Source organism: Varanus komodoensis, unplaced genomic scaffold (genome assembly GCF_004798865.1).
Source record: "Varanus komodoensis strain SLA01 unplaced genomic scaffold, ASM479886v1 scaffold43, whole genome shotgun sequence".
Taxonomy (NCBI): Eukaryota; Metazoa; Chordata; class Lepidosauria; order Squamata; family Varanidae; genus Varanus; species Varanus komodoensis.
In genome coordinates this window covers 1103071-1130273 of record NW_025335985.1, presented here as the reverse complement: position 1 = coordinate 1130273, position 27203 = coordinate 1103071, and the positions used below count along the sequence as shown (strand labels likewise).

The 27203-nt window shown below is 42.3% G+C and overlaps 1 protein-coding gene across 1 annotated transcript; it reads left to right on the top strand.

Annotated features, from left to right (window-relative positions):
• Window positions 1-79: 79 nt before the first annotated feature.
• LOC123030230 (protein regulator of cytokinesis 1-like) lies at window positions 80-27203 on the top strand. Its single transcript, XM_044443993.1, has 14 exons — window positions 80-142; window positions 2314-2446; window positions 3992-4114; window positions 5633-5866; window positions 7060-7227; window positions 8228-8380; window positions 10319-10466; window positions 11496-11632; window positions 13878-13973; window positions 14613-14753; window positions 16050-16139; window positions 17533-17625; window positions 20920-21021; window positions 26601-27203. The coding sequence occupies exons 1-14, from the start codon at window positions 120-122 to the stop codon at window positions 26673-26675; spliced, it is 1716 nt and encodes a 571-aa protein (XP_044299928.1). The 5' UTR covers window positions 80-119; the 3' UTR covers window positions 26676-27203.

The window sequence follows — 27203 nt, the reverse complement described above, 5'->3', positions numbered from 1 at the left end:
TTTTGTGCGTTTGAATTTTGGCGGCGCGTAGAGCCGGAGTCGTTACTTGCGGCTCCTCCCTGGTTGTTGTTCGTTTTCTCGAGACTGGAGGCCGCGGCCTTTTTTGTTTTAATTCAAAGATGCTGAAGTCGCCGAGAGAAAGGTGAGAGCCAAGCCGTGGAGTCTGGAGCGCAGTTGTGTAGGCGCGGCAGACGCGCGCCTCCTCGAAAGGGAGCCCCGCAGATCCAGCCCGAGCGAGGCTACGGCCTCGGGCACTGGGGTGGGGGTGGCGCGAAGGCTCCGGGATGAGAATGGACCTGAAGGCTCTTCAAGCCGACGATGCATGGAGGTCTTAGGGACGCCGCAGAGGAAGGCGGAGCACCTCACTTCCATTATGCGTTTATTATTCACAGAATAAGCAGATAAAAATAAGCCAAGAAGTCAAGGGTGGGACGTGTGTGGTTCCCAGAGAGGCGAGTCCCAAATCAGTATTTATCAACTTATCCTGCTACTTCATGCCGTATTTTGACTGAAAGATTATCTTCAGGAGTAGTTGTAAAAGGCAGCAGTGGAAGCATAAGGAGCCAACTCGGTTGAATAGTGGGATATAAAATATAAATAAAATGCTCTATGTTTATTGCAAAATAATGAAATGAATCCATGAAGAAGGGTAGCAAGTCCTTGAGGTAGGTTGTTGTTGTTAGTCGCGAAGTCGTGTCCGACCCATCACAACCCCATGGACCACATTCCTCCAGGCCTTCCTGTCCTCCACCATCTCCCGGAGTCCACTCAAGCTCACACCAACTGCTTCAGTGACCCCATCTAGCCACCTCATCCTCTGTCGTCCCCTTCTTCTTTTGCCATCTATTGTTCCCGGCATTAGGCTCTTCTCCAGGGAGTCCTTCCTTCTCATTAGGTGGCCAAAGTATTTGAGTTTCATCTTCAGGATCTGGCCTTCTAAAGAGCAGTCAGGGTTGATCTCCTCTAGGACTGACCGGTTTGATTACCTTGCGGTCCAAGGGACTTGCAGGAGTCTTCTCCAGCACCACAATTCAAAGGCCTCAATCCTTTGTCGCTCAGCCTTCCTTATGATCCAGCTTTCACAGCCATACATTGCAACTGGGAAAGCCCTAGCCTTGACTATATGCACTTTTGTTGGCAGGGTGATGTCTCTGCTTTTTAGTATGCTGTCTAGATTTGCCATAGCTTTCCTCCCCAGGAGTAAGCATCTCTTAATTTCTTGGCTGCAGTCCCTGTCTGCAGTGATCTTGGAGCTCAGAAAAATAAATTCTGTCACTACCTCCATTTCTTCCCCATCTATTTGCCAGGAAGTGAGAGGACTGGATGCCATGATCTTAGTAGGTAGCTCAGGATAACAGATTGAAACTTGGCATTGCTACATTTTATTCACTTATTAAAGTATGTTCACCCTGCTGTTCAGTTGAAAATTCTTCTAGTGCAGCTTACATGCAATCAATTAAAAAGGCAGTTCCTGCTCACAAGTGTAGAGACACGATACAAAAGAAAACGAATGTGGAGTGGAGGGGATTGGGTACCAATTCTTATAGATCATAATAGTTCTTTCATTATTTACTAGTACCCAAGGCTACAGTTGTATGCATGCTACTTGAAGTTAAGTTTTATTTAAGTGAAAGGTTATAGCTTGGTGACAGAACTTATGTTTACAGTATTGAAGTTCTAGATTCAATCCTTGGCATCTCCTAGTGATACGTGTGAAAGGATGATTTGAAACAAGGGAGTAAAGAGATTTAAAAGGGTAACAAAGAAAATTACTTAGCCCAAAGGAGGGGAGGGGCTAAAATCAGATAGCACAAGGTATGGGGAAACAGGTACTTGGCAAGAGGGCCAAATACTTCCTGATTGTTTATTGACAAGCTGGGCAGAACAAAATGAGCCTATTGTAGCCCACCAGGGGCAGGGCTGGATTGGGAAGAAGGGCCAGTGCTGGGGCAGTGCAGAGTAGGCGGGCGGAAAGAGTCTAAACTCTCAGTACCCTATTAGCCATTAGGGGAAAGGAGGAGGGAACAAGCGGCCAGGAGCAGAGTTCAAAAGGGGTGTGTGAACATGTGCTCAGATGAACAGAAAAATGGGAAGGAAACCATTCCTTTCTGTTCCCTGCATTGCAATAAAGTTTTAAAAAGAACTCTCTGCATGCCTGGAATATTTTTCTCTTCCGACAGAAAAGAAAGAGTGATTATAACACTAGTAAAAGAAATTATATTATTGAGCAGGATTCTTAGGTAGGAAACAAGTTTGGGTAAAATAAAGATCTTATCATTACTCATTCCCCATCCTCTGTTTTTTCTTATCCAGTGAGCTCTTGGCTTCCTCACTAATCAATAGTGTGACCCAGGCTCTGGGAAGACTGCTAGATTTATGGAATGAAATGGGTATCAACAGAGAATTGCAGCTGGAACGCATGCAAGCTGCAAAGGCTCACATTGAGGTATGGAGCAGTGTGATGGCTCAATAATGTAATGGTTCTGTGTCAAAATCCATTGAGTATACCCTCCCCATCCAATTCTACCAGCAGGTTACCCTTGTTGCAAATTGCTTTCTTGTGGCATGATGTGATAGTGGTCCCAAAACTCAGCTTCCTTCTCATCTGGAGACGTTCCAGCCCTTGTGGCTGTGAAGTTTGAAGGTGAGAGGGCCATGTTGTACACTAAGGTACCTGAACGTGTCACTTTTATTATTCCCATCTAGTAAATCCTAATCTATTAATTTGTTTAACCTGTTCATATACCGATATTCAGGTGGACATCAAAGTGTCCCATCTCCCACTCCAGTAAAAGAATTAGTAGCAATGAAAATTATACAAAGAAAATACAAATGGGTAAAACTCTTTGAGAAACAGGAATCTTAAATCAGTTTTTCTCCTTGAGGGTGGAATGGGCTGCCTTAGCTGCTGTGGTGTTGTCTTTACCAGCAGAATAAATTATTGCTTGCACTCCGCTAACCCAAATGTAGTGACCCTATATATGTGTTAAAGCAATTGGCTTTTCTTTGTGCAGAAATTTATTGGGATATTTTTATTTTTACTTTAGTCTGTAGAATGCCACTTATTAAACATGTTATCATGTTGTGAGCCGCGCCGAGGCTTCGGCAAATGGGGCAGCATAGAAATGTTTTAATTAATAAATAAACAATGATATAGATAGCTTGCACAGTCAAATGTTCTTGTGTTAGACTAAATTAGTATGACTGATTGCAAAAACTCCAAGGCTCAAATCACTAAGTTAAATGTCAGTTATCCCAGTTTTTTAAGCAGCTTTGCAAGATCCATAAAAGCTGTACAGCTTTCTGACCATATTTACAGTTTGTTATCTGAAACACATCAGTAACTTGAAAAGAAAATTAGGGGAAACCCCCATTATTTTCTTTTTTCTTTCAACTCTCTTGCCTGGTTTCCTGAAAATTAGCCAAAACACATGCCCCAGACAGAATATCGCTTATAAGCTTGTATTAATGCCAGTTAGCAGATTGTGCACAAATCAACATGTCTTTCAATAGCTGTCAGAGTACATGCTACTGTATGTTAGATGGTGGAAGCCTACTCAGTTGCACTTTGTCGCCTTTGAGGAGGTAGTAGCTTATCTGGTGGACATCTGAGGTGATTTCCAGTTGGTGCCCCTTCACTGATGGAAGGTATCCTTTGGCAGAATGGGGAAGGGGTGGATCTTTGGATATTTTCCCTTTCTCCTGTGCTCCCAAATCATATCAAACATGTTTGGGGCTCATTCAGGACAGAATGAAAAGTGGTATGGGGGTTTCAGGAGAGAGGACAAATTGCTGAAAATTGGTCTGTTCCACTGACAGAAGGGCAGCCACTGGATGCCACCCTTGACTGATAACGTGGTAGGTGTGCTCGGCATCTGCGTGACACAGTTTCTTAATTTAGCTGTGTATGCAATGCTTTAAGTTCTAAAAGTTTTAACAAATAATACATTAATAGAAAACTGTACTGATATTTATGTGGATTTATGGACAGGCTCTGCTGAATGAAATGATCGAGGAAGAAAGTAATTTGAAGGAAAAAATTGAAAATGACATAGAAAAACAGAGGAATCAGTTGAATACGCTTAGATATGAACTCAAGCTGGAGCCATACCAGGCAAGTTGCTTCTCAACTGTTTATTCCTGATAACCGAGCGCTGGCAAGAGACTTGACCAAGGTAGACTGAAGAGGCCTTATATTCATATGAGTTTTTGTTCATGGCTTGTTCTCCTTAGGGCCACTTACTGGAAATAACATTTCATCTGGAAATTTAGAGTGGTTACTTTACAAGAATCAGCTCTGGTTAAACACAAGGATTCCATGCAGCATCAAATTGGCAAGTTACAGCCTAGCCTGTGAAGAATTTGTTGCTTGGAGAAACTGTCAACTTCTCTGTTGCCTGGGCATCTGTGGCTTCCTTGAGGATTTGTGCAAATGGCACTAGTCATCCAAACTGAGCGCAGTTTGAATCTGTCACTAAAGGAGGTGAGATGGAGCTCAATACTCAGCTCAATCTCTTGCCCCTCCTTGAATGCTTTTGAGTAAATCAGTCGCCATCAGAAGGGCTCCCTAGAGCTTCAGATTATCCTGTGGGTGTCTGCACCACAAGCCAAACACTGGGAAGAGAGCAGTCACTTTCATAAAGTTTTTCCACTTACCAGTTCCTTGTGTGTGTTGAGGACGACGACAATGATTTTGCTTAGTACAATTCTTGCTGGGGATGTGTGGAGCTGCACAGTTCCTCAAGCACTATAAGGGAAACAGGTGTTTTGAAACCTCCCTTACTAAATTTTAGAAAGGGTGTGCAAATTGCTTATCTCTCCAGCTTAGGCCACTGGGTGTTTTCCTGTAGATTTTCCACTGTAATTGAGCTTTTTGATATTTTGGGTAAGTGGCTGCCTACTGTTTTGCTCCTTACCTGCTGGCAGTGGCAGGAATTAGGTCTCCTGCTGTATGTTCCTGCACGAAGTGCAATCGACAGCAAGTTGCCATTCTCTGTCTTTAGCAACAGCAATGCTGTAGTATAATTCAGAGTATTTCTGCATTCCTCTCTGATTTAATGGCTTAGCTTTTTCTACTAGGCACTAGTAGAACTCTGCTACTGAGTTCTGAGGTTATACAAGGTGCAGCAATAACCACAAAGGAACCGTACAGAACCAAGCCACAGAAGAGCTGGTGGAAGAGCAGTCTCTCTCTCCTTTACCAGTCTACTTGGTAGAAGGTCATTTCTTAAAGCTGGCCTCCTAAAAGACAAGAAGCATGTGTCTCTATACTTCCTTTCCTCTGCATCTAGCACAGAATCACAGGCTAAAGCAGGGTACTTGCTTTGCAAAGGAAGCCCCTGGAACCCTCAGGCTGTAATTATTGTAATTAACATGATTCTTGGCATTGGTTTTTGTTCTAATAAAATAATTCTTTAAAAGTTTGATTTGGTAATTAACCTGCAAATACTTTTGACTGTTGAATTGCCAACCCTATTTCAAATCGTGTTTGTAGTATGTTTTTATTTAAATAAAAAAATTTCAACCTATTTCAAATCGACATAAGTCTGCCAAAATCTGGTCTTAACTGACTACTGCTGTCACAGTGTACTTGTACTGGCTAAATGTATCAAAACTTGGTGCTATTTTACAGGTTGGTGATGGCTTAACTATCCTTCAGTTGGAAAAGGAGTTTCGCCTGGCTTTAGAAGAAGCTCTCAAAGAAAAACAGGAGAGGCTGGCAAAGCTGAAACAGCTGCAGCAAGATGACCAGGCACTATGTACAGAGCTTTGTGCTACCCCCTACTATGTACCTACTGGCAGTATTCCAAGTCCCCTGGAGCTGGAAGAGCTGAAAGAACATGTTCAAGCACTTTCGAAAGTAAAGGTATTATACTGAGTGTCTTTGTATTAGAAAAACATAAATTTTCTTGTAAGACTAAATATGGCAGTGAAACTTCCCGGATAGAATCCGAAAGAAGTGAGCATTATGAAACCCCTGAATTCTTCACTGACTCAGATTAAAATTGAAGTTGCAGAAAAAGACCCCATCTCCTTCCATCCCAGCCAGCCCTAGAATTGTATTATATAACCAGAAGAAATTTTGAGGCCATATGAAGAATCTGAAGGCACCACTGGAATTTCAGGTAGGCAAGAAGTTGTAAAGGAAACCCAGCTCTTCACCACAGATAAGAGTCCCTACAGCAGGGAACCTCTGTGCTGTTTGAAAAGGGGCAAAGGATTGCAAAATTGTCAATGACCCTTTGCCCCAAGGCTTCCTAGTAAGCGTTGAGTATTCTATTTCCTAGGCCTTTTTGTGATGCAGCCTCTATTATTTCAGTTTGCAAGTGGCACCTCACAGCTACAGAAAGATCTCCCTTACCTGATAGGTAATTTGTGCTGGTGATTGTGGAGCTCTGAAAACTTCAACAATGGTTATCTGCACTGTAAACTTCAGCTGGTTAGGTGAAGGGTGAGGTGGCTGGATGTTGATTGGTCATGAAATGAGGTAGGTTATTTCCACTTTGAGCGGAATGTAAGCAAAGCTTGGCTTATTGCTGAGTTAATCCAATATGGGCTATGAGGACTGCACCTTTTTTAAACAAAAAAAAAGGGGTTTGTTTGTTTGGTTTTTTTCCTTTGTTTTAATTCCTGTTCACTTACTTTTCAACACCCAGTCTGGAATTTATTTAATTCAGAGTTTGGTGCTATACATTTTGAGAATTATGAAGCAAATTGTTATAATAAATGACAGTGTGTGCAGTCTTATATCTTACTGAATAGAGGAACCTAGTTTTAAGTTCTTTTGTTGCATTTAAATTCAATGTTGCATTACTGGACTCTGGCTGAGAGAGTGCAGTGGGCACAGGGAATTCAGTCAACAAGCCAGAACCATTTCTCTAGTGGAAGGAGACTGTTGAATCCTGTGCTATGAATATCATCATTCTGTTTGTGGGAAAATGTTGGATTAACTGAAGTTTAGATGTTCTTGGTATCTTGGGTTTTATGAAAGAAATAAAAGTCACTTCCTTAATTTGGCAGTACTTTTAAAACAACTATTTAACTCACTTATTTGAATAGGAGGAAAGATTGGAAGAGTTTTTTAAATTAAGAAGAAAAATCAGACAGTATAATAAAGAAATTGGACACACACCGGATGGGACATTGGAAAGTGATATATTATTGGAAGATGAATACATTTGCCTTACAAAGAAGTACCTTGAAGATCTCCAGTTGCTTATCCATCAGGTTGGACTTCTGAATACCAAAAGATTACACCCAGATGACTCAGGCTGCTGTTCACATTGTTTTAAGCCAGTCGAGACCTACCCATGGCAATGTACTGTCCCAGGTGGCTGCACCCCATTATCAGGGAAATTTTCACTTAATCTATGAGCTGTGCACTTTGAACTGCATGTTTTATTAATGATACCTTTAAATGATTGTTTTTCCCCTCTTACCTGCTACTCGGTTCATCTTACCATATTTGGAGAACCTGATAATGAAACACATTTATTGCCTTTTGAGGAAAACCAACCAGCATTAACATGTTAGCCAAGATGAAAACTGTCAATGTATCAAAGCACTTTACAAGTTATTATGTTGTAATATGCATGTTGATGTCCACTTTTTTAAAACGTGTATCTCCATTCATGAACTGTTGCCCATCAGATGACCTGTCATCAGGATTATTAAAAAATAAAGCAGCTAAACAAATTCTGTACTCAAGCTATCCAAATGCTGTGTCAAAAAGGTGGAGAAATTAACTTTGCCTATTTCCACTACTTGAAAAGAACAAGATACTAAAACTCCAACATAAATGGCTAGAAATTTTATTCAACTGCCCATCCTGGCTTCTGAGATTTCCACAGGCATCATCCATATACTTTCATACCTTGGAGCAGCATGAAAGCTGCTTTTAAAGTTACTTTTAATTTCCAGTACCACATCCTGTGCTTTTTCAGAACCGTGGCATACACATAGCTATCACCTGGGTTTATTGGCTGTGCAAACAAGTTATAGATCGTTCACGAGCCTTGCAACACTCCCATCAATTAAACTTGGCACAGTGATCAGGACTGATGTTGGGATTTACCTTCCCCCCAAAAAAACCAATTTCTGATGGATATTGGTTCACACTTACCTTTCCCTTGAGGTTATAGAGTTCAAGTAATTTAGAATTCATCTGCCTTGTTGCTACCATTTTCATAACTGTCCAATAGAAATTGATGATGATTTTTCTTTTTAGTTGCAGGTCAAGAAGGAGTCTTTGATTGCTGCTAAGGATGTTCTGGTGAAAGAGGTACAGATTCTGTGGGACAGACTTCAGTGGCCTCAGGAGAAGCAAGATCAGTTCAAAACAATGACAAGCAAGTGTTCTATTTCTGAAGCCACAAAAATGGTAATAGAAACAGAATTCTGATATCAGTGTTCATAACATGAATTTGTCAGCTCCCCTTAAATACTCTTGATTGCCACCACAGAAGAGATTGTAGTTTCTAAACTGTACTGATATGTACATGGAAACATGCCAGTAGATTGAACATTGTTTGCTAACAACCACTATGAGGCTTATTTTGTTAGATTGTGCCGGTGGCTTTGAGGGAACTCTTCCTACATTGACTCGTCTACCAAGGGATCCTATTACATGGCAGAAGAGTCAGAGTCATTTTTATATGATGTACAGTCTCCTGTGCAAGGAAGTAGGCAGGCCTACATGCCAGCTTTCCTATTCTACATGAACTCTCAAAGTATAGCCTTAAATGCACCCAACACTCTGTGGCTGTATATTGAATAATGAAAGGTGAACTTTCAGGGAAGCCTTTTTGCCACTCTGACCATATTCGTAGGAGCCCTTGAGATGCAGAGGAACTCTGTCATTTGCCAGAGCTGAGAGCCAGTGTGGTGTAGTGGTTAAGAGTGTGGGACTGGGACTTGGGTGATCTAGATTCTAGTCCTTGCTTGGCCATGGAGCCACCTGGGTGACTTTGGGCCACTTACAGACTCTCCACCCAACCTAACTCACAGGGCTGTTGTGGGGATAAGATTGAGAGCAGGAGGAGAATGATGTAAGCCATTTTGAGTTCGTTATAAGATCCAAGTGGGATAGAAATCTAAAAATAAACTGCTTTGAAAATATTGTGGTAGAAGAACATGTGCAACACTTAACTAATCAGAGAAGGAGCCCTATGCAAAATGAGTGGTCAAATAAAATGCTAAAAAAATCACAAAGGAGTTTGTTCTTTCTAGACTTGGAATGCAGTCTGCCTAATGCATCTGCCTGAAAAGGGAGGCTTGAAGTTGATGTCCACTTGGGTGCTTGGCTCATTAAATGACAATATGTCTTCCTGTATTTAACCAGAGAACAAGGTGGTTTCTGTTATTTATACAAGCATGCTAACATATTGATCTTGGTTGGACACTTTAGAACTGGACAACTGTGGGGAATGGGTGTGGGCTATTACATGCTCTCCAGATCCTTCTGTAGGCCACATTCTGTGAGGTGCTACAATCTCTCCCTACCCACTGACCAGTTTTTCCTGCCAATCATTGGTGGTATGTAAACCTCTTAAGTAAACCTCCAACACAGCAGCTTCTGTATTGGAATCAGAAGCATGATTTGCCTAATTTAAGGTTGGCTTAGTAGCTTGTTGCCAGTTTTGGTGGCAAAGTGGTAAAGTTTTGGCTGCCATTAATTTCAAGAGCAGAGAATGATGGGGTCACAGCAAGGGCTGAATGCAGGCCATGTGTTGTCCTATTCCACCCCACCCCACCCCTTTACAAGGTGGTGAACTGACTTTATAAGTTGATGGCATCAGTTCCAGGTGCTTCATATGTTCATATTTACTAATTTTACCAGCTCACTGTTCTGTTGAGTCTGCTTTAATGCTGGAATCAGAGCAGTTTTGTGGCTCTCACTTAAAATAAGTTATTTTCATCCTGCTTATTGGGAATGGAGGAACAGTCTTCACATGGTTCTGCTTGGAGCTCACTTCTTGCTTTAATATATTTTGAGTGAGTAGTCTTCTTTTAAAGGATATGAAAGGGACCAGAAGCACTAAATTAAGTGTGGAAGAAGTGGAAGCCAACTAAAATATTATAAAGAGTTCAATCTGTTTCCCATGAATGTCTCCCACTGTCAAGCCGCATTCAATTACTCAAGTTACAAAGATATCCTCAATTGACCTCATTCAATGTTATAGCTTATGCTATAGTCAGCCGTTGGGAATTATTTTTAGTTAGTGTGAAAACGCTTTGCAAAATTGTATTTATCTGGCATTAATGAAAGCAAGGGCCATACTGCTAAATGTAATAGCTTTCACTATTTTGTTTTCAATAGTGGGAAGAGGAGTTGCAGAACCTGGAAGAGCTGAAGAAAGAGCATCTTAAAGAAATTACTTTGAAAGTCCGGCAAGAACTTAACAGTTATTGGCAAAAATGCTTTTATACTGATGAACAGAGAGCTGCATTTCAGTCCTTTTATAATGGTAATTCCTTATAGCCTGTGTCCTTAGATAGAAAATACAAATGTTAATGAGGTATTGCCAGCTTTAATGGGCAGTGGTCTGGGGCTGAAAGCTATAAAGCTATTCTATCGTTCCTATGAAACAATAAACCCCATAGGATGGAGTTTGCATGATCACAGAAAAGGAAATAAGCTATGGTATTTCCCCTTCTGCTTGTGCTGAGGGGTGGTAGAATTAAAATAATTAGTCTTGGCAGGGTGGCTTTTTATATCATGTAAACCTAGTGAAGGTGACATGTTACCATGTGCCCAGTTTTACAATGTGATAATTGCACTGTTGACAGTGATTATGCTAAATCCCCAATGCACACAAGATGTGTACAGGGAGAAATAAGTTATCATGGCTTACTAATTATTCAGTGATCATGAGAACTAGCCTGGTGACCTGGTTTGCATGCTTATTCTTAGCCCATTGTGGCTTATTTAACTGATACACCATGGTGTCCATGGGTACCTGGTTGCCTGTTTAAGTTCTGGCCACAGCTTGTGGTGTCATCTGAACCCAAGTGACATGACTTGCTGGAGGAGGAACTCTTCAGTAATCCCTGACCCAACTTAACCCCTGGATAACCCTAGAAAGAAACATGGCAACCTTCCACTGAAAGTCGAAGGTTCAAAATAGCTGCCTGTGTGTGCCACAACCCACTACGGTTTAAGCCACAACAGGCTGCAATGATGGTGCCAAGTGGCCCATTAGGTTCTGCGTATTTTGTTAACCATACCACCAACCCACCCTTGTCATGCTTGGATGTCCTAGCAACCCAGAAGCAGTGCTTGGGTAATGGAATGGGTGCCCAACGTGTGCCCCAAGCCACCAGTAGTTTATTTAAGGCACTGTGACTCAAAATAATCGTGCAAGCCTGATCACCATCTAAATAGTGGAACAAAATGCTAGAAAATCACGCATGGTTGAGTCGCAATCAAGGTGTTGGTCGCTATTTGATCTTTTTCCATGTGCCTAATGAAAGCTGCTCTCGCTTTCCTGAACTAGATGATTTCTCAGAAGAGTTATTGAATCAGCATGATGAAGAACTTCTGAGAATGAAGGATCTTTATGAGAAAAACAAGCACCTGTATGATAGTGTTCACAAATGGGAAGGCATCTGGAGTCAATTCTTTGAACTGGAGGTAGGCACTATTGCATGCTTAAATTATCTAACTGAAGAAGGCAAAATTTAATATAATTTAGATAAAATATATGAACCAGCAAAAATGCATAGTTGCTGGATGATTGGTAATCTTGAATTAGGACCCATCCCTAGAGGGGTGAAGGTGAGTTGATAGCACTGTGAAGTTCATTTATCTTGCAGCTTTTGCTAGCAGCCCTCCAAACTGCCTTTAATCTGGTTATACAGAAATGTGAAACAAAATGTCACAGTAACACTGGAGAACCTGTTTCAGCCCAGGGCCCAGATTGCTGCCCAAGGGCTGCATGCTGGCTGTGGGACATGGCCAGAGCCCAAACTGTGCATGTCTGTTTCTCCCTGTATTATACATATGCACACAACTCTCTGCCATTCACTTCCCAGCCCTACCTCCTCGGCTGAGGAAGATAGCCTTTTTCCTGGCTCGCTGCTGGGCAAAGTCTTTTCTCTGATCAACTCTTCACCCAAACGAAGACCTTTTGCTTGGGGAGAGGGGACATGGCCTGGGAAGAAAGTTTGCAGGCCAGATGGTGAACTGGGCCCATATCCATCTCATGGGCTACAGTTGCTACAAAGCTTTGTTTTACAGTGAAGCTTCATGAACATCAGCATGTGTTGAAGTGAATAAAACAGCATATTGGGGGAAACATAAACCAATACATTTCCCTTGAAGGATGGGGACTTATTACAAAAAGCAAAGACTGTCTGTAATGTGTTCATCAGATTAGAAACATGCATTATTTTATTTATTTATTTATTTATTTATTTATTTGGGATTTTTCTAGCCCGCCCAACCACTCTAGGTCTCTGGACAACTCACAACAGAATCAATAAATACAGCAATATAAATATAAATATCATAAATACCCCAAACTAAATAAGCCACGACTGAAATAAAGATAATTAAAATCTATTAAACATTAAAATATTGGGTGAATAAAAAGGTCTTGACCTGATGCCAAAAAGCATATAATGATGGTGTCAGGTAGACCTCTCTAGGGAGCACATTCCATAGCCCATTATACATACCCACTGTACTACTGTGTTTTCCAGTATTACTGAAAGATTGAATTTCACTCCGGTCTGAATCCAAAGGACCCAGCAGCTGCATTTGTGCAGAATGATAAGCCAGCTTTCTAGAGAATCCTGGATTGTCCTATCTGACTTGTGTGCTTGCACATGCGGCCCATTTGTTTTCCTTTGACTCTTCCTTGTATCTTCTGAACCAGGGATTCTTGCTTGTGACACCCAGGATGAGAACTCAGCTTGCAATTCCTGGCCTGTTTGGGAGCAGCGGGGCATGAACCCAGGTTTCAGCCATTTGATTCCTTTTTGGTTCTAAATGGAGCATATGAACAAAACCTGATCCATGGTGTGCTTCATCAGAAAGGACCAGTTGGAGACAACTGACTGAAATATACAATCTGAAACCAAAGATGTTACCAGCAGTCCATTGCTAACTGATAAGCACATAAAATCAGTACAGTGCGAGGTTGAGGCTAAGCAGGTTCAGGGAGGAGGGGCATGCCTGTGGTACACAGCAGGGGGGTCTTCCAAGAGTTCAGAAACATTGCTTGTTTGACCTGTGATTAATGTGTGAGACTAGCTTCAGCACACGGCCGATCATTGATCTTGCTGATCTGAGCTGCAAATGTTGACAAATCATTTGAGTGCAGATCCCTCTCCCCACATTTCCGTGAAGATCCTTACCAGCTTGTGAAAGCAAAATCCTTCATAGCACCTGGTGATGTACAGTTCTTTGTATCTGGCATGCCTAAATGGATTCAGGTACAATATCTTATCTGAGAAAACGTGTGCGGTAATCAGGAAAATGTATTGCAATGATTATGGGAACCATTCCTGATAACAGTGAATAAGTAACACTTTGTCCTAGATATATTTTGATGCGTCACTGTCAGATTCCTTTAACAGCTCTGATTTATTTGAGTTGCTTGCTACCTCTGTTAACTGAATAGTACTATAGTATAAAAATTCTAAGATTACTTGATGCATTCAGGAAATGTATCCAGGGTCTCAGTTGACTCAACCACAATCTGGCAGCAGCACTAAAGGAGTGCCAGAAGTTTTCTTCAGGAAACATTCAGAAGTTGCATATTTATGTTGGTACTAATGTAGAAGATAATGTGATGGTTTTGGAATTGCCTTCTATAGTAAGTGAATACTTAGATATTAGTTGTGTAACCTATCTGTGCCATGTCTGTGTTCAGAAAAAATCAACAGATCCAAGCAGACTTCTAAACAGAGGCGGTAACTTACTCAAGGATGAAAGGGAAAGAACAAAGATTCAAAAGCAGTTGTTAAAGGTAAATGCCAGGTTACATTTTGTGTAATGTTTCCATTTGTGTATTGCATGGCTGGGGAGAGGCTAGGTAAACATCTGTATATTTTAAAAAATCTGAGTAACGATCATAAGTTAAAACAGTTCTGTAATAGAGGAGATAATAGTCAAATTGGATTCTACACTGTCACATATAACATCATCTCGTAAGCACTGGAAGTGTCTTTTGTACACAAGCTGAAATGTAAAGAGCACAAACTGTACAACATGTAAGCATAATATCCAAAGGGCTTGTTGGGATGCTTGGTGGTTCCTTGGCTAAGTAAATATGTTCCCCATTTGTAGAACACAGTTGTCTAACTGCAGACAAAGTTGAAATAGACATCTTAAATTACTTTACATTTTTACAATTATTTGGGTGTTAGTTGAATAGATGGGGGATAGTAAGTCCTGTTACAAAGTAGAATATTCAGACAGTCTTAGCATAAGACAGTTTAGAGTCTTCCTGAAACTAAAGGCACCATCCTATGCATGTAGGACTCTTTTCTGTCGAAACAACTCCTAGCATGTCCAAGCCAGCTTGTTGTAGGACTTTCCTGTCTAAACTTGCCTGGGATTGCATCCTAAATAATTGACGCTTAAAACTTCCTTTTGCAAAAATTAGTTGGGGGAAGAATTGAAGAAAAGTATTGAAGACTGGGAGAAGGAAAATAGCTCACACTTCCTTATCAAGAGTAAGCGGTTTCTCAGTTCTATGGCTGATCAGCTGCAACATCACAAAGTTAAAAAAGATCAACCCAAAATTGTAAGTTTTTACTTGGTTAAGTCACTTAAAAGAATGCAGGAGGTTATTTAATGCAAGTGTTATTATGTTTGGAGGCATAACTTCCCAATATATATCTTACCATAGGGGGGTGTAATATGTGACTCACAGTTGAGCAAATCCCTTTGATCAAGAAGATCAGCAAGCTGTATTAGCAATTCAACTGTTGCACCTTATTGGATTTTCTTGCTGCATCTTCTTTGTCATTTCTTCCCTCTGGTTGCTATTGAATTAGTCCCGTAGTCAAATTCTAACTATTTTGAAGCTGGTTACAGGAATAGCTCACAGTTGGTCACCAATGTTTATCACTAAGTGGAAGGGACTGGAGGGGAGCAGACGCATGTTCCAGTAGCCCATCCCTTCATGTCTACAGGACAGAGCAAGAGTCTGTCCATGCTAGCCCTGTGATGACTGTGGGCATATCCCTACGATTCAATCTGACAAATGAGCTGGGTCACCATATACAAGCGTTCATCCTTGTGAAAGCACAGAAGCTTTACATTTTCCCCATACATTTCTCATTCCCGATGTAATGTTTCCTTTTCCTTTGTGCTGATTGAGTAGCAGGCTGACTGGGGGTGGGGTAGCTGCTGTGAGGGAAGCAGTGAGGACGTTGAGGCCCCGGATGAGCCCTGTCACAAAAAGGTCGCAGGCTGTACAAAGCAATACGCTTGTGAGGGGAAGGGGAGGCAGTACGAGCAAGCTGCGATTACCTGTTCAGTGGGTGCAGAATGCAGGAGCCTTCTCTCCCAGGGCTGCCTCGGCACGTAAGCATTGGCTTCCTGTGGCTTTGGCGGGAAAGCTTATGGTCTTCGTTTGCAGGCTTTTCGGTGGTAGGGTAGGATCTAAAATATAAATCAGTGCTCATACTTTTAAACAATCTCCAGCATTGGTTGTGGCTATATTGGCTTGGCTATATTGTTGCTGGGTGCTGCTATGTAATCTCCAACTTCAGGCAAGCTGATGAATGAATGACCTCTAAACGTCCTGCGCTTGACAGCTCTGCTCAGCACATGCATGTATGAGAAAGCCAGCTTACGTTAGAGACGTGCGCAGAGGGGCATTCCTCAAGATTGCTCCATTGACAGAGGGCCTTGTGTTTTTAAACAGTGACCTTCTCTTGGATGTGTTGGGATGGAACTATTGCTTGGTCCGGTTTTACTGTTTGTTGGTTCAACTTTCCTAAACTGACTGGCTTCAGAGAGAAGCAATGGAGAATCTCCTAATAATAGTTCAGTAGGTTATTGTTGACTGGATTAAAAATGTTTTATCTTCTAGTCAGTGAAGAAGGAGGAATCTGTTACTTCAAAAACAGCTGTTAAAAGGCCTGCAGGTGTGAACACGCCAACTCCTAAAAAGATACGCAAGGTGAATAACTGCTTTTCTGTTTGAAAAAATACCTGATAGAGATAGGGTGCATTTCTTCAGATTGAAACCTTCTGCATATAGCTGAGCTCAGGTACAAGTTGTTTTTCTCTGCCAGAAACACAGTGCCGTAATTCCAAACTGTCAACATGGCTTTCTCACTCTGTGGGGAAAGATATGCTTCTATGGGTTGATTCCCCCCCTTTTCAGTCTGAAGCACTTCTGTGCCAAATTTCCCTCGGGAAAGATGTCCACCTAGTTTTCATAGACCCTCCACTGAGTCAGCCTGTTCGTGGGGGGTTCTTGCAACAGCTGTATTCAAGAGATGGGTTCCTCCATCTCTGCCTGCCACTCCTTACCTAAGTTGGGTTGTAGGAAGAAACTCAACAGAAACCAAGTCCAAGTAGGTAGATGTTCCTAACCCAGAAGCTTTAAGTGAGCACAGTAGATTGGAATCTGTACATGCGCCATTTAGAAACAGAGATAATGATTGCAGAGTGCTCAAGGTAACTTAGTAGCATGATATGTCCTAATAGGCAATATTCCACAACTTCTTTAAGATCCAGGTAAGTCTAAATATGATTTGGTATTAATGTGGGTAATGCAGGGGCAAGTTACTACTACTTGAATGATAGACCAGATTCCAGCTAACTCCTGCTATTTGTAGTGCTAACCTGGTTCTAAGCTGTAGTGCTATCCTTAAGCAAGCAATGAGCTGTTCTGCATAGCATGGGTCAAGAGAAAGTAGATCAGGACCTACCAGTAAATCTCTGTGTTATCTGCAATCAATAGGATATAATATGTAACATATGTTAGAAAGCTCTTCCCAAAACAATTAGATTGCTTCACTTCAGGAGAAACTAGGAGTGGATTTTATGTGTGAAGAGAGTTGTGAGCTTGATTCTGAAATGGATGATAAATGCCTGGTTTGAGGATGTGCTCAGAGGCAACCTATTCTTTTTTTTAATGTGCCACAATTCTACATCTGTCTCTGGTGGATCTTAGGATTGCAATAAAACATTAAGTAGATTCTGCAAGCCTGAAGTCTGCCTATATCATAGGGTACACAAACTTACAGGCTTGATACCTAAGATGGGAGCTGATCCTTGAAAACCTCTTGTTATTTTCAAAACAGAAATATGTGACTGAAACTATTAGACAACTGTAGCTCAATGGCAGCTAAGCTAGCACCATCCAGGAATGCAGAGGTGAAGCATTTTCAATAAGCTTTGCCAGGTAGTCCAAGTCACAAGCCACTGTCAGAGTCAATTAATCCTTAACATCTCTTAACAATGTATTCATGAAGATGATAGCTTTTTATTCCAAGAAAATTCAATGTGCTATTTACTGAGGTCTTTGTGACCTTCATATTTCTGCTGGGAATTGTATTTTGCAGGTAGCCTCTAACTTAACCATACTTAAAGCAAGCAGCTGCAGTAATATAGCAAACAGCACCTCTGTTGCTGGCAAGCTGTCAGTTCAAACCAAGGTAAGTAAAATTAATCAAGTTGCTTTTTATCGTATATAATTCAATCCTGGGTGATTTTCAAAGGATTAAAATCTTAAAAAGTACAGTCTAAAATATAAAACATTTACATGTAAAAACAATTAAAAACAACTAATAATAGAGATCCCAAGACCAATTCTGGCTCTCAAAGGATGATAATGTGTATATTTATAAAGTTTGGCAAACTTGCTGGAGTTCTTAAAATAAAGCAGAGGCATTTCTGAAAAATCAGCAGATCATATGAGATGCAGTGTGACAATTTGGCCTTTGCTCTGTAGTACTGCTGCTTTGATTCTTTGGCTCAGCAGACCAGAGGCAAGGGATCCCTCCCTATAAAATGTTGGGAAAAGGGGTGTGTGTGTGTGTGTGTGTGTGTGTGTGTGAGAGAGAGAGAGAGAGAGAGAGAGATTGAGATTGAAAGGCTCCATCTAATACTTGAACCTGAGTTGTAAGAGAGGTTTGCCAGCTCTGACCCAAGTCACTAAATCCAGTAAAGCACTGAACAAATACTTAAAGAAATGTCATAACAGAACATTTTTAATCGTGAGCCCTGTGTTTTGTGCTTAAGTTTATCATTACCATTCACAGTTCCCTTTGACAAGATAATCTTCAGTGCAAAGAAGAGTGTTAGGGGAAAACTTTTTTTTAAAGACTTAAAAAAAACTATTTGCCATATTTACCTTTTCAAAGTAAACAAGGATTGGTGCTGGCTGTTGTGAATGAGAACTTGGGTAGATTTGAACCTTAATCCATAAACAGGGAATTAGACTTCCTTCAAAGGAAGAAAACTACAAACTTGCACCTTTCTGAACCTAGCAAAAATGTTAAAGAGGATTTTGCTACTGTTCAATGAAAGCCGTGTTATTGACCTAATTTGTGCATATTAATCTATAGTTTGTTGCTCTACCCCTCCAAAGCACATCAGGCCTCAACACTGGCATATTTGAGGTGTTAATTTAAAATATATCTGTTTGTTTTGGCTTTACCCTAACTGCAGTCTGTCTTTATGTACTGGCCTCATAATACTATTTTATGTGGGTGGACTTTGTTATTTGTTTGTTTGTATCTTTCCAGATGTGTTTCAAATTATATATAAAGATTGTTAATAAATCATATCCAGGGTTTGGTGGGCAGATGATCAGATAAATTGTGGTTAGTTTTCCCAGACCATGGGTTGTTTGGTTTCCCTCCCTTGTCCTTTTTCTCCCTGTATCCCAAATGCTTTTGCAGTATTCTAGCACTGACATGAAGAATGGGTAGGGTTTTTGTTGAGGGGGGAGGTTGGTACCAGTCTTGTGGAACAGCCCAAGATTCTACATTCCTTTTTGGTGACAAGCCATGATTTAAACTACCCAGCAATCACAACCCAACTATAAATTCCATGGCATTTCTCTCTGGGCTGGTTTGTACAACACAACCACCCATTTGGGGTTATTTAACCCTTAGTGAGGCTCCAGAGCAGATATGGCCACCATTTTGCCTATCCATCCCCTGTTCAAGGCTTATGTGTGCAAACCCAGCTACCCAGCAAGTTTGCATGGCTTAGAACAGACCATGGATTCTGCAAGGTCTGTTTCACTTTCATGTAACCCACACTTACCGAGTTCACATGACATGACAAGACAACTGGTGAGCAGGGGAAGGATACATGAAGTAGCACCTGTGATGAACTATGACATCTGAACCAGGTTGCAGGGTGGTTCATGGTTAACAAACCATGGTTTGTGCAGCTGGGTTCACATATAAGAACAACCCAGCATTCAATCCAGGGATTAGCATTCTGTGCAAACAAAGTCATCTTGGTTTGTGGGAATGAAAAGTGCAGATAACAAATGACCCCCTACTGATTTGCTTCTGTAGTGCAAATTCAATATGAACCACAAGAGCAAAAGTGAACACACCTTAAGTAAGTATAGAAAATAATGGTTCAGGGTAAAACACCAGTTCTTCACCGTTTTCTTTGAGATTCATTATTTTGAATCATGTGCATGCAGCCTTTTCACACCTAAGGGTTGACTGGGGTATCTGCTGGTATGATGCCGGCTCCATTGGTTGCAGGGGCTAGAATGGGCTTGGGGCTGCCTGTGATTTGTAGGCACCCCTTGGCATCCAGTTTTTTCTTGCAGCCTCCAAAGACTTTGGTGTATAACATGTTTAAACCTCTTGTTTGTAAGCATGGCTACAATAAGGTGAACACTGCATGTCATCTCAGGTTCATCTGCTTTTTTGAGGGGCAAGTGATGTGGCACTCAAGGGCACCAGGAAAAAGTGGTGCTGTGGACTCCGAGGTCATATTGTGGTCCCTGGGACAGTTTCCCAGATTGCCAAATGTGTCTGGATAACTACGACTGCAGTTGCTTTTGTGTGGTGGGCTAATGTTAATGGGAAGTTTAACACAGATGCCAGCTGGCATTCAAAGAGCAGCCCATGAGGCAAAGAAAGCTAATTGGACTGGAGCCATGGATGCCGTTCCCAGCACTTTTGCATTGTGACAGCAATGAGTGTTTGCCCCATTTTCAAAAGTAAGATTTTAATGTTACACTGACCCTGCAAAGTGATGAAGGATTGAAATCAGCATGCTGCAGTAATCCTGCAAGTTGCAAATTTGGCTTTGGCACTCTTGGCCCTTGAGAGGAACTGTCTTTGTCATGCTCTATTAGTGAGAAAGATCTTCCCCAAAAAGCCACTATGCCATTCAAAAGCAAGACCTTGTACAACAAAATGGTGTAAGGTACAAAAGAGTACAGGGAAGACTTTAGTGGAAAACTTAGAAAACAAATATTGAGGGCAGGGACATCTGTGGGAAATCAAAGAAGACTCTTGCTAGTTCAATAAATACAGTAAAGGCAATGGAGGCAAGAATAAAGCCTAATCCAGTATAACTGCCAAAGGGAAAATCTCAGCAGGATTTGCTGATAAAAGACTTGGTGGCAGACTGTAAGCAAAGCTAAGCCAATGTCTCAGTTATTGAGCCACGCTGCAGTTAGTTGCACAACAATACGGCAAAGCTTAAAAGCTATCTCAAGAGTTAGAAGCACTCAACTACGCTGGATAGTGTGGATGATGAGCAAAAATGTGGAAATGTGTGAACTTCAGAGCTCCAACTAGAGGAAAGAGCCACCATTTGGAAGCACTTGCATAGGGAGGAAATTTCTCTGTGTTAGCTGTAGCAGCTTTCCCTTCTACTCATATGATAGAGCCACATTAGATCAGATGTCTTTTGTATTTAATGAAGTTTGAGACAAGCAGGTGTGTATTTATAATTACATTTTGCAGACTCCTTCCAAAACCATACCTCTAGATTCCCTGTATCGACAGCCATTAGAAGAGTGCAAGGAAAGCAAATCCACCAAGCAACCTAGCTATTCAGATTTCATGGTATGTCTCAACCTGTATTTCCTTATTGCATAGCATTATTGGGAATGGTGGCTGTTCCAGAGTTCAAAAGCAAAGTGTTTAGAGGTGCAATCCTATGCAAGTTTGACCAGATATAAAAGGCGTACAAGTTCCCCATCATACCCAAGCCAGGATGCTCAGTTGCTGCCTTTTTTCCTGGCTAAACATGCATACAACTGCATTTTTACTTTATTTCTTGAGGTCCTGGAAGAAATTGACCATGATCAGCCAAGTTCCATTAGAGTTTAGTCACGGACTTAATGGGAATTCAAAGTTTTCTTAAATGTGTTTGAGAAAGCAAATAAGAAATGACCTCATTGTTTTCTTGCATCATGGGATGATGATCATCCTACCTGAAAATAGTTATTAGAAAGGTTCTCCATAAATGGTAGCTAATTCTAGATTAGTTTACTCATCCACAGTTGCAAAACAGCACTGCGTGCCTTCAGCTTTTAGTGCTCTTTGCTTCCCCACCCCCCCAACACCTTTTTGTATACTTCCTATTATCTCAGGGCCACCAATTCTCCCTGAGCCTCAAATTTATCCTTACCTTAGTGATATAGATTTGGTTAAAAGATAGTAACAGATCCAGGGACACCTGGAAAGCTTAATGACTAAACCAGGGTTTGAACCTGGGCCTCTCACCAAACCTAGTCCAACACAAGCCACTGCACTGAACTGGGTTACTATAGGAAACATATTTTCTACCATTATATTTTCCCCTATACCACATATTTCAGGATGCATATAAAGAGCATCAGCTCTTGCACCCACTTGTTTTCCAAGGCAAAATGTTGATTTTGCATGATATGCCCCTCACTGACATTGCCAGCTGCCCAGTCCCCAGCTGAGTGCCTTTTTGGACCTCTCTCTTCCTCCTATAAAGTTGCAGCTGATGATATCCAGCTGCTTGCCCCATTCCTGTTTCTCATTCCATGTCCCTTCTTTGAGGTTTCCAGGCTCCCAACCCTGGTGCTTGTATCTTTGTGGTGTTTGTTTCAAGTATCATGGCACTTGCATGATATCTTTCCAGAATGCCATCTCATTTTCCACAACCTCTTTCCAGTATTGCTACTGCTATCCCCTTGTTCAGAGGCCTCTCCTTCCTGCCCCCTTACCTGCACACACCTTGATGTCCATGGTAGTGAAGTTTGTCCGTTCCTTCAGCCCCTAATTGCTCTATTTTTGAAGCTTCAGCACTCCTTTGGTTCAGTTCTAGTCTTCCTTCAATTTCCTGTTGGTGTGCTGTCAGTCTAGCACCCTTACCATGTTCCTTATCTGACTTGGATTGTGTTGGTTTTTTCTGGCATTGTCCTTACCTTGCTCTTTGGTGTTTTAAGCATTTGATTGTACAACTTCATGATCGAAGCTGCCCCCCCCCCACTTCGTTTTCCCTCCAACTTATGACTTCAGGCTGTTACCTCCAATCTGCCATAGTCACTCTGGAGTTACTGTTGGTTGTTTGCAACTCTGCATACTTTCTCCTTTGGTACCACACTGTCTGCCTCATTCTAGTAGAAGTGCAATCCAGCAGCTGTAGATGCTTTCTAGACAGCCAAAGGAAAGGTTGGCGTTCCCCAGCTGCACCCTGAAAAATATACTCTGAGGTCAGAGCTGGAACTCCGACCTTGAAGCACCTTCCTTCTGCCCTCGCAGCCAGCGCAGCTCTTTCTGCACTCACGGCTCTCCAGTCAGAAGACGCATGCCTGAGTGGCTACTGAGGGATGCTTCAGAGGGGTAGGGAGGGCAGGACTGAGGGATGTGAGGTGTCCTGGTGCACCTCAGCCCCTCCTCTTCACAGGCAGCAGTGAAGCCATCTCAAGTGTTTTGCAGAGCAAGGGAAGGACAGAGGTGATTTTCACTTCCACATCCCTTCCATCTTTGATTGGATATCTGTAATCCTTCAAGTTCAAAGGCTTGTGGGCAACCATATTGAATATCACCACCCATTATTTTAAAAATGTATACTCATCATTTCGGCTAGCAAGGCTTCAGGGCAGCTCACAAAATCAGAAATAAAACACTAATAATAAAATCTGAATAAAAGCAAGTTCATCCAGGCACTCAACCAATCCAGCCTGAGGAATCGTAGCAGCAATACATAATAAGAAAACGTCATCTGGATGTTTAGAAAACAGGATGGTTTTGACCGGGTGTCAGAAAAAAGGCTGCATTTTTTTTCTGAGAGTATTCCCCAGACTATCCACAGAAAATACCCTTAACCAACTGCCATAAGTTTGGGGCAGTAGGAACTGGGCAGTGGGTTACATTATTTATGATTTTAAGGGCCAGTTCATAAATATGGTGATTTTTCACATTCCCTGATCCCAACCCATTCAAGGGCTTTAGGGCACTATCCTATGCATTTCTACCCAGAAAAAAAGTCCTATTAACTCCCAGTAGGACTTTTTTCCTGTCTAAGCATGCATTGGATTGCACTTTGGTAGGCCAAGAGCCAGTAATTTTAAACACACCTGGAAAGAAACTGCAGGTTGGCAGGTAAAAAGGAAAGGGTTATATAAGCTGCCTTCGGTTCCTTGCAGGAAAATGGGCAGGATAAAGATATAATTAAACATAAATAAGTCTCTAACTTACAAAACATGTTCAGTTGATAAAACAAAGTTGTTCACCATGCTGTGACGTTCTGACAATTCCGTAATTTGCCATCATTACGGTTTCCACCTTCAGCTCTTCCACGGCTGAGGTCTCATGTCACAAGCAGTAATACCGTGTGGTTGCCCGCATGTGCATTTCTGTCTGTGTGGATGTGCCTGAAGGACCATCGGGCTCATGGTGCTGACCCTCCTCCCATCTGCCATTTTGATAGCTGTGATCCTGAGCCAAGCTGGGCTCGCTGTGGCTATCAGGCAGTCTTTGCTGCACAGACGGGCTCATGCCCTGAAGCATAGCAGAGAGGACTAGGAGCTGGTCAGGAGCATTCCCCTCCTGCTGCAGAGGGGCTCCTTGAGCAGGACAGGGGTGCCCACTCCTTACGTAGGCAACCGTTGCAAGAATCAGCTGGGCAGTGCAGGAGGGCCTGAGCAAAATTTCTCGCACATGTGAACAGCAGGGCAGGAAGCCTCTAGTGAGGTGGTGCATCCCCCGGGGGGTCCACTTTCTTTCTTGGGCAGCGGGGCGAGAAGCCACTGGGGGGGTGCCACAGTGCATCTCCCCCATGCCCCCTCTTCTCGGCCTGGCTTGCCAGGGAAGTGCCCCCAAAGACTGGAAAGAATGCCACCTCCCCCTCATCACTGCTGCCCGGCCGTGCGAGTGAGCCACTGGCTTCCCTTTACTTGCTCTGGCTTGCCGAAAGATGTTCCCAAGCTGGGTTGGGGGCACCTCTCTGGCAAGCCAGACTGAGGAGGTGGAGGCAAGGGGGATGCACTGCGGCATGCCACTCCTGGCCAGGGCCCTGGCCCAGCCGCCTCTCACCCTGCTGCCCAAGGAAGGAGGACTGACCTGGGAGGAAGCGTTGCGGCACATGCTCCCCAGCTGGGGGCCGCCCCCACCTAGCCACTCCGATGAGAGGGGCAGCACAGTGGGCATGCGCTGCACACACAGCCGCCAGCCAGGCGCTGCTGCCCAGTGGATTCTTGCCGCTCCACTCAAGTGGAGTCAACGAAGCAGTGCTGCTCGTCTCAGTGCTGACCAGCTGGTTGCCTGCTCCTGTCCCGAAGAGAAGCCGTAGGGCAGGAGAAGTGGGGACACCACTGACAGTTGCACCCCACGGCAGCTGCCAGTGGCACTCTGGTTGGCTGCTTGGCAGGAGTGGTAAGGGTCTCTATAATTCTGGCCTCCGTACCACAACAAGCTGCGTTTTCCAGTTCAAGTGATTCTGTAAACCAGTGCTTTCCTCTCCAGCCACCAAGGGACAGAGATGGAAAATGGAAGTTGTTTAGTGTGCTATGGTTCAAACTCATTTCTGCATTGCACTTAGTCTCTTTGGCAGGTTCCTTGCCTTTTGTGACTAGCTGTGCCTTCCTTGAAAGCCATTTTCTGATGATCCCCACAACTTCTCAAACTGCCAAATATGCCCATGGGCCCAAGAAGGTTATGCCTATTATTCTTACATGGACAAAATTGGAAAGATTGTAAGCATTGTCCCCAACCACATCAACATCTCACTTCTGCCTTGTTCGGTACCGTATTCATTCATGCCACTGTCTCTTTCATTAACTACCGCCCACTCCAGCTAAAGCTCCTCCACATGTTCTGGTTACATGCCACCTTGACTATTATAAGCTTCTCTGTGGGGCTACTCTGCAGCCCTCTCACCTCTGTCTAAGATCATTTACTGCCTTCACGTGACAGACTATGCAATCCCTTTTTACAGCCATGTGATACCCATTGCCAACCCTGTCCCTCTAATATCCAAGGCATGCTGACCTGTCCTTTTTAAAGAGGTCTTCTCAGCCTACTTACTCCTATTAACATTTAGTTCTTTCCACCTATGATTTCTGCTGTTCAGTCTGCCTTACTCAGTTCACCAAAGCTCTCTTTGCTCTCTCATGTCTCCACCATTCCTGCCTCATGGGCTCCCTCCCTGAACATGTACCTTGTGTTACTTCTTTTCCTTGAAATCCCTTCTCAAACCTGCCTGTTTCCTATTTTAGATGTTTGGCTCAATCCCTTGTTATTGCTTGAACTCTCCTTCCCTTTTCTCTGTCTTCCTATAGTCTTAGAGTGCAAGATCCCTGTTTTTGCTTATTGACCTTTCTCAAGCTGCCCTGTTCACTAATCACATACATATAACCTGAGGACTTTGGTGGAGCTTCCTCACTTATATTCGTGACACCACGAATACCTGCATTCCTCAGCATGGTAGGCTGGGGTACACAGGTGGTTGTCAGACAATTTTTCTGTCTAGCAATGCACAGGCTTGCACCTAGAAGATTATTGTAGAGAATGCACATAATTTGGTTAAAATGAGGTACTGCTTTTGGCAAGATGAAAAGAATCCATATAAAAGAGTGCAGTCTTGGGATTGAAGGAATGAGCTAAATAGCTTAACTATGGTGAAATATACTTTAAGCACCATGCAGGAAATTAAACTGAAAGTAACAGTGGTCTAACATTCAAAGACCAAATTATTATTTGAACTAGTATAGAGTGGTGCTGACAGAACCTTCAACATAGTTGTGGGTGCATTCTGTCAGCAATCATCATGAAATGTCTCAACCAGAGTTTAGAAAGTGAAGACAAAAATGGCTAATCATAGGTTAAATTCTACTAAGCCGCTTAGGCTGCAATCCTGCACGCACTGAATTCACTCAGACTGTTATCAGTGGAAGTGCATGGATTGGCATGACTGGTTTTCATAGTGAGATCTTTGTAGGCTTCAGATTCTGTTTAGGTTGAGTGGTCAGGCACAGTAAAACTTTGTGCAGCACGTTGGTCTGTTGGGGGCAGCAATGAAGATGTGTGGCCCTCCAGTTTCTAGGCATAGCTGAAGCATGAAGGGGAAGGTACTGCGATACAAGGTTGCTCTGTCACTTCTGCGTTTGCTCTCGCAGTGCCTTCCTGCTAAAGAGGGATATAACTGTTTCTTTAAAACATTACAGAAAGAACTGGCCATGAAATCAAATCTCAACAACAGGATTCTCAATTCTACACTCAAGGAGAATTTAGATGAATAAATCCATTCTGGCTTCAGGTGAGACACAGCTCATCAAACAAATGGGACTGCATGTACATAGCGCAACAGCAAGAACAAATACACTTGGAGCCTTATCAGGAATCCATTTGTAAAAATTACTGTTTCCCTATTACCTGCATGTATAGTGAAGAAAATACTTTCAGATGTGTAGTGTGCTAACTTTTGGCAGCTGGATCTGGAGGGAGACTCAGAACAAAGAGGAGTAAAGGTTTTGTGTTCCCTCAGTTCAGAAGGAGTTACATTACAGAGCAGTATTTGCTCAAACCGAACACTTTCTGCAAGCTGTGGTGGTGATAACAAGAGGAGACATTTCTTGCTGTATGGTATCAAGATGGCTGATTTCCTCCCTTTATGATTTAGCAAGTCAGAAGATGCTTTATGCAACTTACGTACATTATATTCGGTAATGCATTGTAGTTTTAGTACTGTGCTTCAAATATGTGTTAATTTTAAGATTACAAGATGTATATTGTTATTTCAATTTAAAAAATAAAGAATTGAAACTTCA